Below are 13918 nucleotides of genomic sequence, written 5' to 3'. Positions count from 1 at the left end.
TTTACTGTTTTTTTTAACTGTTAACCCTGTTTTTTTATAAACTGTAATTAATCATATTTTTTCCTAAATGTATTTAATTGTTTTTTATAAATTGTTTCATCATGTACCTTTATAACGGATTGTTGAATAGCAATGTATTTTATAAACTGTTAATCATGTTTTTTCCTTATGTATTTTAACTCATTTATGTACCCATAACTCACTTAAAGAAATTATAACATTGTGTATTTCTATCGATCAAAATCAGTTAAATAGCAATGTACTTTTTTTTAAGTATATGTTTTCTTTATGATTTTTTTGATTATATTCAAAAAATTTTGTTAAATATACAGCTTTTTTTTTTTAATTTTCAAGGTACAATGGAAGATATTACTCCAGTAAAGGAGATTGACTCAATCAAGGACGATTTCACAATTAAGGTTCGCATCATACGTCTTTGGACTCAAAAGTCAAAATTTGATGCAAATGACACATACTCGATTGAAACGATTCCGATGGATGAGGAGGTATAACATGCATATATTCAATTATTATTTTTATAAATATTTATTGATATTTGTAAATTAATTATTTTTTAGGGAAGGAAAATTCATGCATCTTGTCTGAAGAAATGGTTTCCTAAATTCCAGCGCTATTTTAAAGAGGACACTTCATTATACATCAGAAAACCTAATGTCGCACCAAAAACTTCAAACTTTAACTTTGCTGATCCGGACAGAAAACTTACTTTAAATCCCGATACAACTCTAAAAGAGTGTGAAAACTTTTCTGGTTCTGCACATGGCTTTGCTTTTGTTGACTTCAATACGATTCTTTCTAACAACATCGTGGAGTCAAACTATATTGGTTGGTTCTTTTAATATTAATTTTTCTTATATAGCATCCAACTTTCTTTCTTTTTATTATAAATTCATAATTTTTATTAACTTAAGCATATGTTTTGTTGCTCTTGTAGATATTGTTGGACACATTTTTTAATATGGGCGTATGGACACCTCGGAACAAGATAAATCAAAACATAAAATGCTTATGCATCTTCAAGATATAGAGTATTCACCATTATCATAAACAAATAATATATTTTCTTTTAAATTATCTACATTATTTCTTTATTTTTTCAGGGATACTAAGCTTAAGGTAACTTTGTGGGGTCATAATGCATACTACATGCATGATTTTCTTGCTAACAATAACATCATTGCTCCAATTGTTGTTATTGTTCAATTTGTCAAAGTGAAGTTTATTAATGGTTTGTAATTATAATTAACAACCATTTTTAAGGATTTTATATTTATAATTTAATAATCAATTTTATTTTTGCAGGCCGTCCTTTTACATCCACTTACTTTGATGTTAGTAGGTTGTTCGTAAACAATGATATCGATGAAATTACAATCTACAAAAACAAGTATTTTGATTTATAATTTCCTTTGTATTATCATATTTACTTATTTCATACTATAATAAATGTAATACCTTTCTTTTTTTATCAATGAACAGACTGGTATCTAAAAATGGACAACAACTTTCATAAGGTGGAATCAAGATGATTGCATCAAAACAAGACACGTAACACGATGACTTTCTGAAAAATAATTTGTTTTCGAATATTGATGATGTGTTTGAACCTTTGGAGGTACTTTATGTTATTTTTAAAGTTGTTACTTTAATGCACTTTTATTTTTAAATTTTAAAAGTTTAAGAAACAAACATAGTATATTGTTATAACGAAACTAACATACACCGGCATAAACTAACATTTTCTTAACATTAAACATTATTTAAATTTCCAGGAAAAAACGGTCGTTATTGTTGGTACTGTTAAGGGAATACGTCAAAACATATGTTGGTATTACCTTGCTTGTAGCAACTGCAAAAAGTCAACAAAACAAAAAGAGTCTTCTACTGATAAGGTTGATGGTTCTCGTGAAGTGGCCGAAATCGTTACTTATGAATGTGCTAATCCTAAATGCAAAAATATCAAAATTTCGGTTATTCCAAAGTATTACATATTTATTTTATATAAAAACAATATATGTTTATCATAATTGTGTAATATAATATGATTTTATACTTTATTTAGATTTAAAATCTCACTTCGGGTTCACGACAACACAGGTACCTTGACGTTAACCTTATTTGATCAAGAAGCAAAGAAGTTGTTTAAATATACAGCTAAAGAGTTGTATGATAAAAACAAGAAGGTATTATTTTATAGTTCTAAATTACTTCTTTATGTTATACAATTATATATTTATTCACAAATTTTCTAACAATATTTATTTATATTTTAGCTTGGCATCAATTTGGATTTGTATCCAATGGAGTTGAAAGTTGTGGTGGACAAAAAGTTGGCAATTAAGATTGATATCTCAAGTTACAATGTCACTAATAAAAGTAATATTTATGGGATATCAAGATTAACCGATAATGAAGACATAATTGATGAACTGGAAACAAAGAATATTATTCCACAGGTTATTTTCAACAATTATATTTAGTTTTTGCCACTTTGACCCAACAATATCTGACTCAATAGCATTTTGTTTTTGATCTGATGATGCAGCGTGCTAATTCGGATTCATTCATGATTGGTTCTTCAGATATTGGTTACCAAGAGACCAAAGTTGTCAAGGTTGTAATTTTTAAATTATAATTCTGAAGTATTATGTTTTAATGTATAACAACTAACTAAATTTTTTTTAGGATTCTTTTTCACAGACAGGTGACAATTTAACACCTTGTGTTAGGGACAACTCAACTGCAACAAGTCCTACAAAGTTGATTTCTACACCAACTGAGTTGAAAAGAAACCTTGCTACATGCATAGATCTTGATGAAATAGATAATTTGTCAACATCTAAGTCTGCTCGATTGTCACCACCGGATGAACAACCAATGCCTCTTTTGGTCCCCAAGAAAGAAAAGTAAATGTATTTTACTTTTACAAACAATCTTACTTCATGGTTAATTTTCTTTCTGCATCATAGACTCTTAAGCCGTTTACATTTTTAGGTGGATTGGTTTTGAATGGTTTTTGTTTGGGATTTGATGGTTTTTATATTTATTTCTTGAATATACATTGTGTTATTTTTTTCATTCCTATAATGTCGTTTACTATGTTATTTTGATTTTGGTAGAACTGATTTTATACAACATTGCTTTTATCTCCCAAATGACTATTATTTATTCAATATTAGATAATATAACATCTTATTATGACTTTATTCTTCATTCAAAAGTATTCATTAAGGAGTAAACATTAATCTAGGGATTAATACAATAAATAGCAATGTACTATCATTTATTTGTGTATAGAAAAATAAAAGTATCATGATATTAGACATCAAATATAAACATTAAGTAATATTAGGTATTTGTTATTGAACTTCACCAAAAAAATCCTTTGATAATAACATTGTGTATTTCTAACTGTATTTTACTAAGTTATTTACCCATAAATCACTTAAACAAATGATAACATTGCGTATTTCTATCGATCAAAATCAGTTAAATAGAAATGTACTTTCTTTTTTACTATTTCAATTTTTTTAATGTTTTTTATTTAACTGTTTTTTTTGTTTGCTGATTGTAATTGTCAAATTTACAACTTTCTCTTTCTTTTTCATGTTAGATTTTTTTTCTTTTTTCTTTTTTTTAAATGTCAGAATTTGAACTTACAATAACCAATATTTCTGAAAGAATGCGAGTCCAATAGTACTAATGGTGGAATCCGGGTCCCCAAAATTGCCATTAAAGTTTTATTCTGAATTTGTACATAACGTTTCTAAATAGGTTCTTCAAGTTCCTAATTTAGTTTTAAGGTTCTTCTACTTTATAAATTCATGTCTCGACACAACAAATGACTTAGCTTTAACCCAAATATTTGTTTTCGTTCTTCATTTCTATCTATACATAGAAATGGTCCATGTTAAGGTCAATTTGCGTAAATGATCCCTGTTTCATAACAATTTACAACTAACTTATCATTTAACTTGTGAATCGTTAACAAAAATTTATATACATTTTGTTTACTGATACGTTTTTTAATATAACGTTTATAAATATGTTCTTCAATTTCCTAATTTAGTTTTAAGGTTCTTCTACTTGATAAATTCATGTCTCCAATTCAAGATCTTATATGTACTTTTATTCGTTGCTGATTATAGCAATGTAATTTCTGCCAAAAGAACTTTATTTTTACACTTATATCATGGATTGTTCAATTTGAAACGTAAATATTATACAATGCCTAAATTGCCCCTCCACTATCAAGATAGTCTTTAATCAATCAATTGTAGAATTTACATTATCTCTGTATTTAACAAACTTATTTACTAATAACTCACTTAAACAAATGTTAACATTGTCTATTCTATCAATCAAAATCAGTTAAATAGCAATTTGCATGTATCACGATTTGTGTAATTAAAATAACTATATGTTTTGTTTTTAAATCTTTTAAAATGCCTAAAATGCCCCTCCCACTATTAAGATAGTCTTATTTACTAATAACTCACTCAAATTGCCCTTAAAGTTTGATTCTGAATTTGTACATAACGTTTCTAAAAATGTTCTTCAAGTTCCTAATTTAGTTTTAAGGTTATTATACTTGATAAATTCATGTCTCCAATTCAAGATCTTATATGTACTTTTATTTGTTGCTGATTATAGCAATGTAATTTCTGCCAAAAGAACTTTATTTTTAATCTTATAAAATGCCTAAAATGCCCCTCCCACTATTAAGATAGTCTTTAATCAATTAATTGTTGAATTTGACTATGGATGCACTCTATGTTGTTCTTGATTTTTTGTAATTTCATATTCTGTACAATTAATGGCGTTTAACAAAATTTTAATTTAAGACTTTTATATTTAATATAAATAGTATTTGTTTGTATTTTAATTTATCAATGTTATATAACTATACAATAAATATACTTTTTATATTAGGCTACATAAAAAAATATTTAAATGAAATAATATTTTAAAATTTGACAGACTTACACAATATGATAAAAACTAAATATAATAATAATTAATCATTATACCCGCCGTCGTTCAACTTGAACCTCCTCTGTACCCTGGACGTAATCGGGACTGATGTGTTTACGGCGTGCGTTGATGTCTCTTCATCTCCGATTGATCATCCATTTAAACCCTCCCCGTATATGTAAACTCTCATTCTTGCATTTTCATCACCATCAAAAGATAACTTCGAATTTCTCATCCTCTGTGAAAAAAAATCCGGCGAACAATGGCAACAAATTTGAATGTCGATCCATGGGCAAAGCCGAGGTATCAACTATGGACTGTAAGCAGTGAGCAACCAAAAAACACACCGATTGTAGAGTATGGCAAAGGAAACGACAAGAAGTTCACCATTAGAGTTGTCCATGGCGGATATTTTACTGATTATCCAGGTAAAGCTTATGAAAAAACAAAAGTTCACTTTATTACTTTTGTCAACATCGATTTGCTTGACATGGATTTGCTTGGTAGTTTTTCTAAAAGTTTGGGTTATACAACTATGGGATACTGGTATCATATGCCAATTGAACAACATTCTGGTTTGTCAATGACTCCAATTTTGGATGATGGTGCTTTGGGAAATTTCAAAGCAATGGTTAGGGCACATCAATTCCGTGAGATTGAACATCTGTATGTGGAACACAAGCCAGTATATGTGCCAACCAATTTCCCCAACTTCATGATGAACTCACCAGCCAAAAGAGTTGAGAAGCTTATTTGTGACAACCCGAAATTTCTATCTTGTACAACATTCCAATTGTTAGAACAAAGTTCTTTTAGGATCGTTAGATTCTATGCAAGCAAACAGTTAAGAATGTAATCAAGAACACAAGAATGGCTTTGAATATGTCGTATGATTAATACTTCAACACCTCAGAAGAGATCGATTAAGAACTTCGACTGTAGAGGTGTTTAGGGTTACAAAACAATGAACGTAATAATCAACACCGTCTAATGCATACATGCATGCATATTTATAGTATAACCCTACTAGATAATCACGGATGGACAGGCCCAATCCGGATACAAAACAAAAAGCCCAAGATGCAACACAATTAGACTCAACACTAATTCAATCAAAGTCATACTCGTTTTGCTATCTTTTAGCATTGTTTAGAGTCAATTAGAGCATTTTAAGCCTAGTACATCCAAGGATTGGGTGTTAGGAAGTATCTGCTTGAGTCCATTGTGCACCAAGCAAGCCATAAACTTCATCATGTGGAGTTTACGGCCACATCCCATGAGTTTACGGCCATAAACTCAAGGTGGCCGTAAACTCATGCCTTATACATGATGTTCTTTCATTTCTTCCTCATTATTCACCATTTCAACCTCAAGAACTTGATTTCTCTCTCAAGTATCATAAGGATCTTCATTTTTATCTTCAAAAATGTAAGTGTTTCATCCTTTGTTTTATTGAAACATCTCATTATCTAGTATCACCCTTTGATTTCATCCATTAACTTCATCTTTTGGGTTTGATCTTCAAGATCACCAAGAACACACACTAGTGTTTTGGGCCGAAATCAACTCCTTTTGCTTCCATATAGTAAGTATACTCTTCCTATACTTGTTATCTAGTAGAAACCCTTGATTTGCACCTTGAAAACGTCCAAATCCCATGAACAAAGAGAGTTTACGGCCAAGAGCATCTCCTTTGGCCGTAAACCCTTGTTAAAGGTGCATTTGTTGGCCATAAACTCCCTAAAGCTAAACATTGAACCTAGAACACTTTCTTGATGCTTGAAAGGTCTTTAAATCACTCTTTGGCACAAGACTTCATGAGTTTACGGTCGTAAACTCATAGGGTCGTAAACCCTATGGCCGTAAACTCAAGGACCGTGAACACCTTGGCCGTAAACACCATAGTGTGGCCATACACCCCTTAGATGCAACCCTTTGTACTTCTAACACTTTAATCTAAGTGTTTCCTAAGTCCTAGAGTGTTTTCCTTACATAATTAGTTGTATAAACACTAATTATATACATATATGTGTCATTATATGCTTATTAGGATCCGTTGTGCTCAAGTATTCACTTGACACTTAGCATCCTACAAACCGATCTTTCATTCGTATCACTCACTACAGGTGAGTTCATACCCCTTAACTTATCTTTTAAATGATTTTAACTACTTTTATGGGGGGGGAATACAAGTGGAACTATTATAGTTATTATATCAATCACATGTGATTAATAACTATCAAACAAGTGGATTTCTCACATTTCAAACTATGTTATCAAACAAACTGCTTCAAATCGTTTTATAAACTCTTTTACATGTTAAATACTTTCTATTAAACTCTTTTAAAACTTATACTTTGTCAATATCATGTCTATATATATATAGTTATATAAGTAGGATTGAAAGGACTTAGGACTGATAACTCGCCTCATTTCCTGTTCCTTGTTTGGTTGTGGACTTAGGGTATCAGTTATTTGTCCGAAGGTCGTTTTAACCTTAGTTATATATTATGTGTATGTATATAGATATAAAAGTTCTTCTATTAGTTCAATACCTTTGGGTAGCAAAGGTGTACAAACATGTTCATTCATACAAACAACATTACTAGTAAACTATAATAGATATAGTTTAGGAAGTCACTACTTACTATTACTAGAACAATGAAACATACAAGAGTCAGTACATACTATAACTAGAAACAATACTCACTATAAAGAGAAACCGATAGAGCATACTATAACGAGAAACAATACTCACTATAAAGAGAAACAGATAGAGCATACTATAACGAGAAATAATACATACTACACACTATATACTAGAGAACATACTACATACTAGACAGAGAGAACATACACTACACTAGAACATACTATACAAATACAAGAATACTATAACAATAATGTGAGATACTACTTCATGGTTTGGAAATATACTGTTGCGTCACGTTTTGTACCCAGAGTCTCTAGGATGGAGAGCGTGAATTTGTGTATAGATCTATACGGGACTGACCCTCCTACACCTTGCTGCTAGCTACAGTGGGACCCGCAGGTCTACGGGTGACGAATGTCATACCGTTTCGACGTCTCGAACGTCGTATTATACTAATCGATCAAGTATGGTTACAATCATATCACATTTTACCTTAATTAAACTAACAAGTTTAAGGTGGTTAGTACATTGGTAGTTACTTAGATAAAACTACAGTACATCTTTATTTTTCCCATTTCATTCACATTGTGATCTTCTCACATAAACGGTAATGAAAACTATATTTTGGTAATGATAGTCATACTTTGGGAAAATACTCACTTTTACAAAAGAACAAACATAAAGAACAGTTGGGTCTTGGTAGAAGACTGCTTTAGTAGAAAATATAGGATTTTCTAGGAAGTTTACAAACATTTACATCAAATACTTACAAACTTTTACATCAAACATTTACAAGCACATTCTTCAAACTTATACAAACAATGACACTAAAATACTTATGAACTCACCAGCTTTAATGTTGATCTACGCTTTCAAAATAACTTGTATTCTCAGGTCACCAGTAGACAGGTACAGATGACCAGGTTTTGAGAAGACGGAGCTTTCAAGACTCGTCTTTATTTTGATTATTCATTTTTGGTGTCGTATAAACTACAGAACACACTTGTATTAAAATTATATTATTAATGCAATGGATGATGTTGTTGCTTGTTTACTATTATGCATTGTTGTGATATTGTACATGACGTCCTCCGCCCCCGAACGTTTCCGTCGTTCTGGTTTGGAGGTGTGACAGATTGGTATCAGAGCATTGTTTATAGTGAATTGAGTATATCAACCCATAAAAGATGTACAACTATAAACACAACGGGATTAAAATACTTTGACCAAGAGTTTATACTTTTAAATAATAAAATATTTAACCAAAGTATACATACATGCATTCATACTAAAATCAATGTCACTAGGACAGAACAAAAGTATTACGATTGTTGGACAGCACGAGTAGGCTTGGGGACATATAATCAGATCTGGGAGTGATATAGCCTGATCAACTATATCTTTCCGATAAGTGATTAGCATGTGCCTAGGAATGGTTGTGATGTTGCAGCAAGTCTAAAAGCTTTCCAACACTACTACAATGAAAACATTAGAACAGAGCATAAACTTAAAATACTATAGGAGTAGTTTGTGTTACTATAATTACTTATGTGCAAACTAAAAAGGTCTTTATTAGTATGTCAATAGTTGCTGAGTGGATACGCTAAGGTTATATGTGACTAGGGTGTTATAGACTTAGAATCTGTGATCTTTGCTTTACTCCCTATTCCTTGTTTGGTTGTGGGCTTAGAGTTAGGGTCACTTATTCGAGGGTTTATCCTGTTTTTGTTACATATGACTGGTATGCACTACGCAAATGTTGGAGTAACTGGTAAGGATCATCTCATAATTATCTTAATTAGTACGTCTATTAATTATTTCTTTTACCCCTATTCTCGCGTAGATAACATGGCTAGATTCCATATCCCTGGAGACCCGTACTTCCCCAACCAAAATAACGAAGGATGGCTCGATGTTGAGCCAGAAGAGGAACCTGCAATTCCATTGGACGATGAATTTGCTGAGAACTTCCCAGAGGATTCTGACTCCGAGCCAGAAGTCAATGACCTACCACTGGTGGCTCAAAACCCAAATCCAAACCCTCGTCCGGCTTTTCAAGGCCCGACGCCTCTGTGGGTGGAAATTTTGGAGACATGGAGCCAAGAACAGGGTCAACCAATCCCATTCAACGGGGATAGAAGTTTCTACAACGTGAGCGAAGGAGGCTCAGCGGACAGAGTCCTGCCTATTCTGGTCCGCAGGGTTGCTCGTAACGAAATTCAGGGTAGGACAGCCCTCAACCGAATCGCGGAAGTTGATGCCAATTCAGGAGTCAATATTGTCATCATTCGTCGTCTGGAAGATGCTAGTGATAGAGCAGTAAGGGACAATGAGTCTCTACTGCAAGCACTAGCTGAGACTAGGGCTGAAGTCATAGAACATCGCGTGCGCCAGCGAGTGTACGAGCGACGCCTTCTTGAATTGGAGCATCAGATGGATGACTTAAGGGTTCGCCCAAGGGGTTCCCGTCGCCAGTAGGGAATGCTTTGCTCAAATTTCCTTTTGTCTAAGGATTAGCCTTCTTATCTATGCTCTAATTAGCACTTCTCCCTGTAATTTCCTGTTATTTTAAGACCTTGAACTTTCGGTCGATAGGTCTTTATTCTGTCAAAATTTTCTTATCTTGGTTTGATGTAAGACCTACTCCTAGGTCATTTTTCCCGAACTTGTTACATCTGTAATACCAGTATTATTGACAGATATCTATTCTCACGGAAATTAATATCCAAATGCTTTCATCTTTCTAGTATTAGATTTCTATCCAATCATACTTCCATTTGTGTTGTTGGGCTATGGGGAGTTAGTCCATGAGTCACTCTCATCATACTCACTATTAAATCCTTATCAATGTCTTCATCTTTGTGATCTTATAGCTACAAGATGCCTCCACGTCGATCAGCGAGACGCACTACTCCAATAACTCCGAATCAAACTCCTCCTCCTCAATACAACCAACAGCTATCCAAGCTGCTGTGAATGCGGCTGTTACGGCATCCTTAGCACAATTCACCTCGATCGGTACTAGTGGGAGTGGAACTAATGTGCCTCCCACTATTGTCGAAGCTCCAGTGCGCTCTAGAGAGTGCTCGTACAAGGACTTCACCAGCTGCAAACCCAGGGCCTTCAATGGAACTGGCGGAATCATTGCCCTCTCGCAATGGTTCGAGAAGACGGAGTCAATCTTTGAGATCTGCTCCTGTCCGGAAGGGAGCAAGGTCAAATTTGCCGCCTGCACCTTCGCGGACCGAGCCCTGACGTGGTGGAATAGCCATGTCAAGTCACTATCTCTTATAGTGGCAAATGCTATCGGCTGGGAAGCTCTAAAGGAGCTCATGATCGAAGAATACTGCCCGAGGGGCGAAGTTCAAAAGTTGGAGCAGGAGCTCTGGAGCCTAACCATGAAGGGCTCCGACATAGTCTCCTACACTGCCAGATTCAACGATCTGGTAGCACTATGTGCGGGAATGGTCCCTTCTAAAGCAAAGAAGGTGGAGAGGTATATCTGGGGGCTGGTGCCTCCATTTCAAGGGAATGTCCTAGCTTCCAACCCCACTACATTCGATAGTGCCAAGCGATTGGCACAACGGCTCATTGACCATGGGGTCCGTACCCCATCAACAACAACAACCCTATCCATCTCAGAACCCTCCAAAGCCGCTGATAACAAGCGGAAGTTTTGGGGTGACAAGAAGAAGAAAGCTGCCAAAAAGCAGCAGGTCGTAGCGGTTCATGCTGCGATAGCACCTACCGCTGCTGCACCGGTAAAGCAGTACGCTGGAAACTTGCCAAAGTGCAACAAATGCAGCTTCCACCACAATGGACCCTACCGGGAAATGCAGTGCTCTAACTGCAACAGGAAGGGGTACACTGCCCGTTTCTGCAAGGCTCCGGCAAGGCCAATCACCCAAGTTCCTGGCGCTGGTGTGGGCCAGACTTGCTACGGTTGTGGCGAGGTGGGCCACTACAAAAGGAACTGTCCAAAGGCAGGGAATGCCAGCGAAGTGGGAAGGGTTTTGACTATAGGCCACGAGGAAGCGGTTGCCGACCCTACAGTGGTCACTGTACATTTGCCCTTGATAACTCTTATGCATGCATGTTGTTTGATAGTGGAGCGGAGAGGAGTTTCGTGAACCAGAAATTTGCTCACTTGCTTAAACATGAGTCTCATGCACTTAAAGAACCATTCACTGTAGAAATGGATAATGGGAAGACAGAGAATACTAGCTGCATATACATAGGATGTACACTAACACTAGATAGCCATTCATTTCCAATCGACCTCATGTCGGTCTCAATTAAAAGTTTCGACGTATAATCGGCATGGATTGGTTGAGTTCTCATCGTGCCGACATTATGTGTTACGAAAAGGCTGTTCGCCTTAATCTGCCATCTAGCGAAACTCTAGTTATCTATAGCGACAAACCCGGCACGAACCTTCGTATCATCTCGAGCATTCAAACCCAAAAATTCTTGCGAAAGGAATGTTGCGCATTCCTTGCTCATGTTGTCGATGTGAGCCAAGAGACGAAAGACATAAAGAACATTCCAGTAGTACGCGATTTTCCCGACATCTTTCCAAAAGAACTCCCAGGATTACCTCCGCAACGCCTAGTCGAGTTCAGAATCGACTTAGTTCTAGGGGCTACCCCAGTAGCCAAATCGCCCTATCGTCTAGCACCAGCCGAGATGCAGGAACTGTCTAGTCAACTTAACGAACTGCTCAGAAAGGGCTTCATTAGGCCAAACTTCTCACCCTGAGGAGCACCGGTCTTGTTCTTCATGAAGAAAGACGGATCGTTCCGTATGTGCATCAACTACAGGGAACTTAACAAGCTAACCGTCAAAAATCGTTACCCTTCCAAAATCGAAGAGTCGAATTCTTGGGGAACGTGGTTAGCGAAGAGGGAATACACGTGGACCTTTCCAAAATCAAAGCCATTGAGAATTGGTCAGCACCGAAGACGCCTACAGTTTTTCGTCAATTTCTAGGCCTCGTTGGCTACTATCGCAGGTTCATTCAGAACTTCTCTCGGATTGCAAAACCTCTTACAACACTGACCCAGAAGGACGTGGCCTTTGACTGGGAAGAGAAGGAAATCGTTGGAATTCCAGGTGGGCGACCGTGTTCTATTGAAGGTCTCACCCTTGAAGGGCTTGATACGCTTCGGAAAGCGTTGAAAGCTAAATCCAAGATATGTAGGGCCTTTCGAAATTCTCGCTAGAATCGGCCCTGTAGCTTACAAACTCAAACTACCTCGCGAACTCAGTAACATACATTCTACTTTCCACGTCTAGAACTTGAAAAAGTGCCTGTCCGACGAGACTCTTGTAATCCCACTCGACGAGATCGAGATCAACGAGAGCCTCAATTTCGTGGAAGAACCTGTAGAGATCATGGACCGAGAGGTCAAGCAAACGAAGCAAAGTCGTATCCCGATAGTGAAAGTTCGCTAGAATGCCAAGCGAGGACCTGAATTCACTTGGGAGCGCGAGGATCAAATGAAACCGAAATATCCTCATCTTTTCGCTTAATTATTTGTAATTGCTTAAACTCTAATTTTGGAACGAAATTCTCTCTAACGGGGGATGATGTGACAACCCGAAATTTCTATATTGTACAACATTCCAATTCAATCAAAGTCAGACTCGTTTTGCTATCTTTTAGCATTGTTTAGAGTCAATTAGAGCGTTTTAAGCCTAGTACATCCAAGGATCGGGTGTTAGGAAGTATCTGCTTGAGTCCATTGTGCACCAAGCAAGCCATAAACTTCATCATGTGTAGTTTACGGCAACATCCCATGAGTTTACGGCCGTAAACTCAAGGTGGCCGTAAACTCATGCCTTATACATGATGTTCTTTCATTTCTTCCTCATTATTCACCATTTCAACCTCAAGAACTTGATTTCTCTCTCAAGTATCATAAGGATCTTCATTTTTATCTTCAAAAATGTAAGTGTTTCATCCTTTGTTTTATTGAAACATCTCATTATCTAGTATCACCCTTTGATTTCATCCATTAACTTCATCTTTTGGGTTTGATCTTCAAGATCACCAAGAACACACACTAGTGTTTTGGGCCGAAATCAACTCCTTTTGCTTCCATATAGTAAGTATCCTCTTCCTATACTTGTTATCTAGTAGAAACCCTTGATTTGCACCTTGAAAACGTCCAAATCCCATGAACAAAGAGAGTTTACGGCCAAGAGCATCTCCTTTGGCCGTAAACCCTTGTTAAAGGTGCATTTGTTGGCCATAAACTCCCTAAAGCT

General features: G+C 35.6%; 1 protein-coding gene across 1 annotated transcript; it reads left to right on the top strand.

The window, feature by feature from the left end:
- Nucleotides 1-359: 359 nt before the first annotated feature.
- On the top strand, nt 360-2931 carry LOC145111488 (uncharacterized). Its single transcript, XM_079047756.1, has 10 exons — nt 360-506; nt 579-850; nt 1122-1249; nt 1324-1408; nt 1501-1504; nt 1794-2002; nt 2084-2204; nt 2295-2477; nt 2567-2635; nt 2707-2931. The coding sequence occupies exons 1-10, from the start codon at nt 360-362 to the stop codon at nt 2929-2931; spliced, it is 1443 nt and encodes a 480-aa protein (XP_078903882.1).
- Nucleotides 2932-13918: the final 10987 nt, after the last annotated feature.

The sequence above is a fragment of the Lactuca virosa genome, chromosome 5 (genome assembly GCF_052849685.1).
Source record: "Lactuca virosa cultivar CGN04683 chromosome 5, Lactuca_virosa_CGN04683_v6, whole genome shotgun sequence".
Lineage (NCBI taxonomy): Eukaryota > Viridiplantae > Streptophyta > Magnoliopsida > Asterales > Asteraceae > Lactuca > Lactuca virosa.
This window is presented reverse-complemented; position numbering and strand designations above follow the sequence as displayed.

Coding starts and splice junctions, on each gene's coding strand:
- LOC145111488 (XM_079047756.1), top strand. CDS start 360: ATGGAAGATATTACTCCAGTAAAGGAGATTGACTCAATCAAGGACGAT. Junction 1,250..1,323: donor CAAAGTGAAGTTTATTAATG/GTTTGTAATTAT, acceptor TTATTTTTGCAG/GCCGTCCTTTTACATCCACT. Junction 2,636..2,706: donor AAGAGACCAAAGTTGTCAAG/GTTGTAATTTTT, acceptor AATTTTTTTTAG/GATTCTTTTTCACAGACAGG.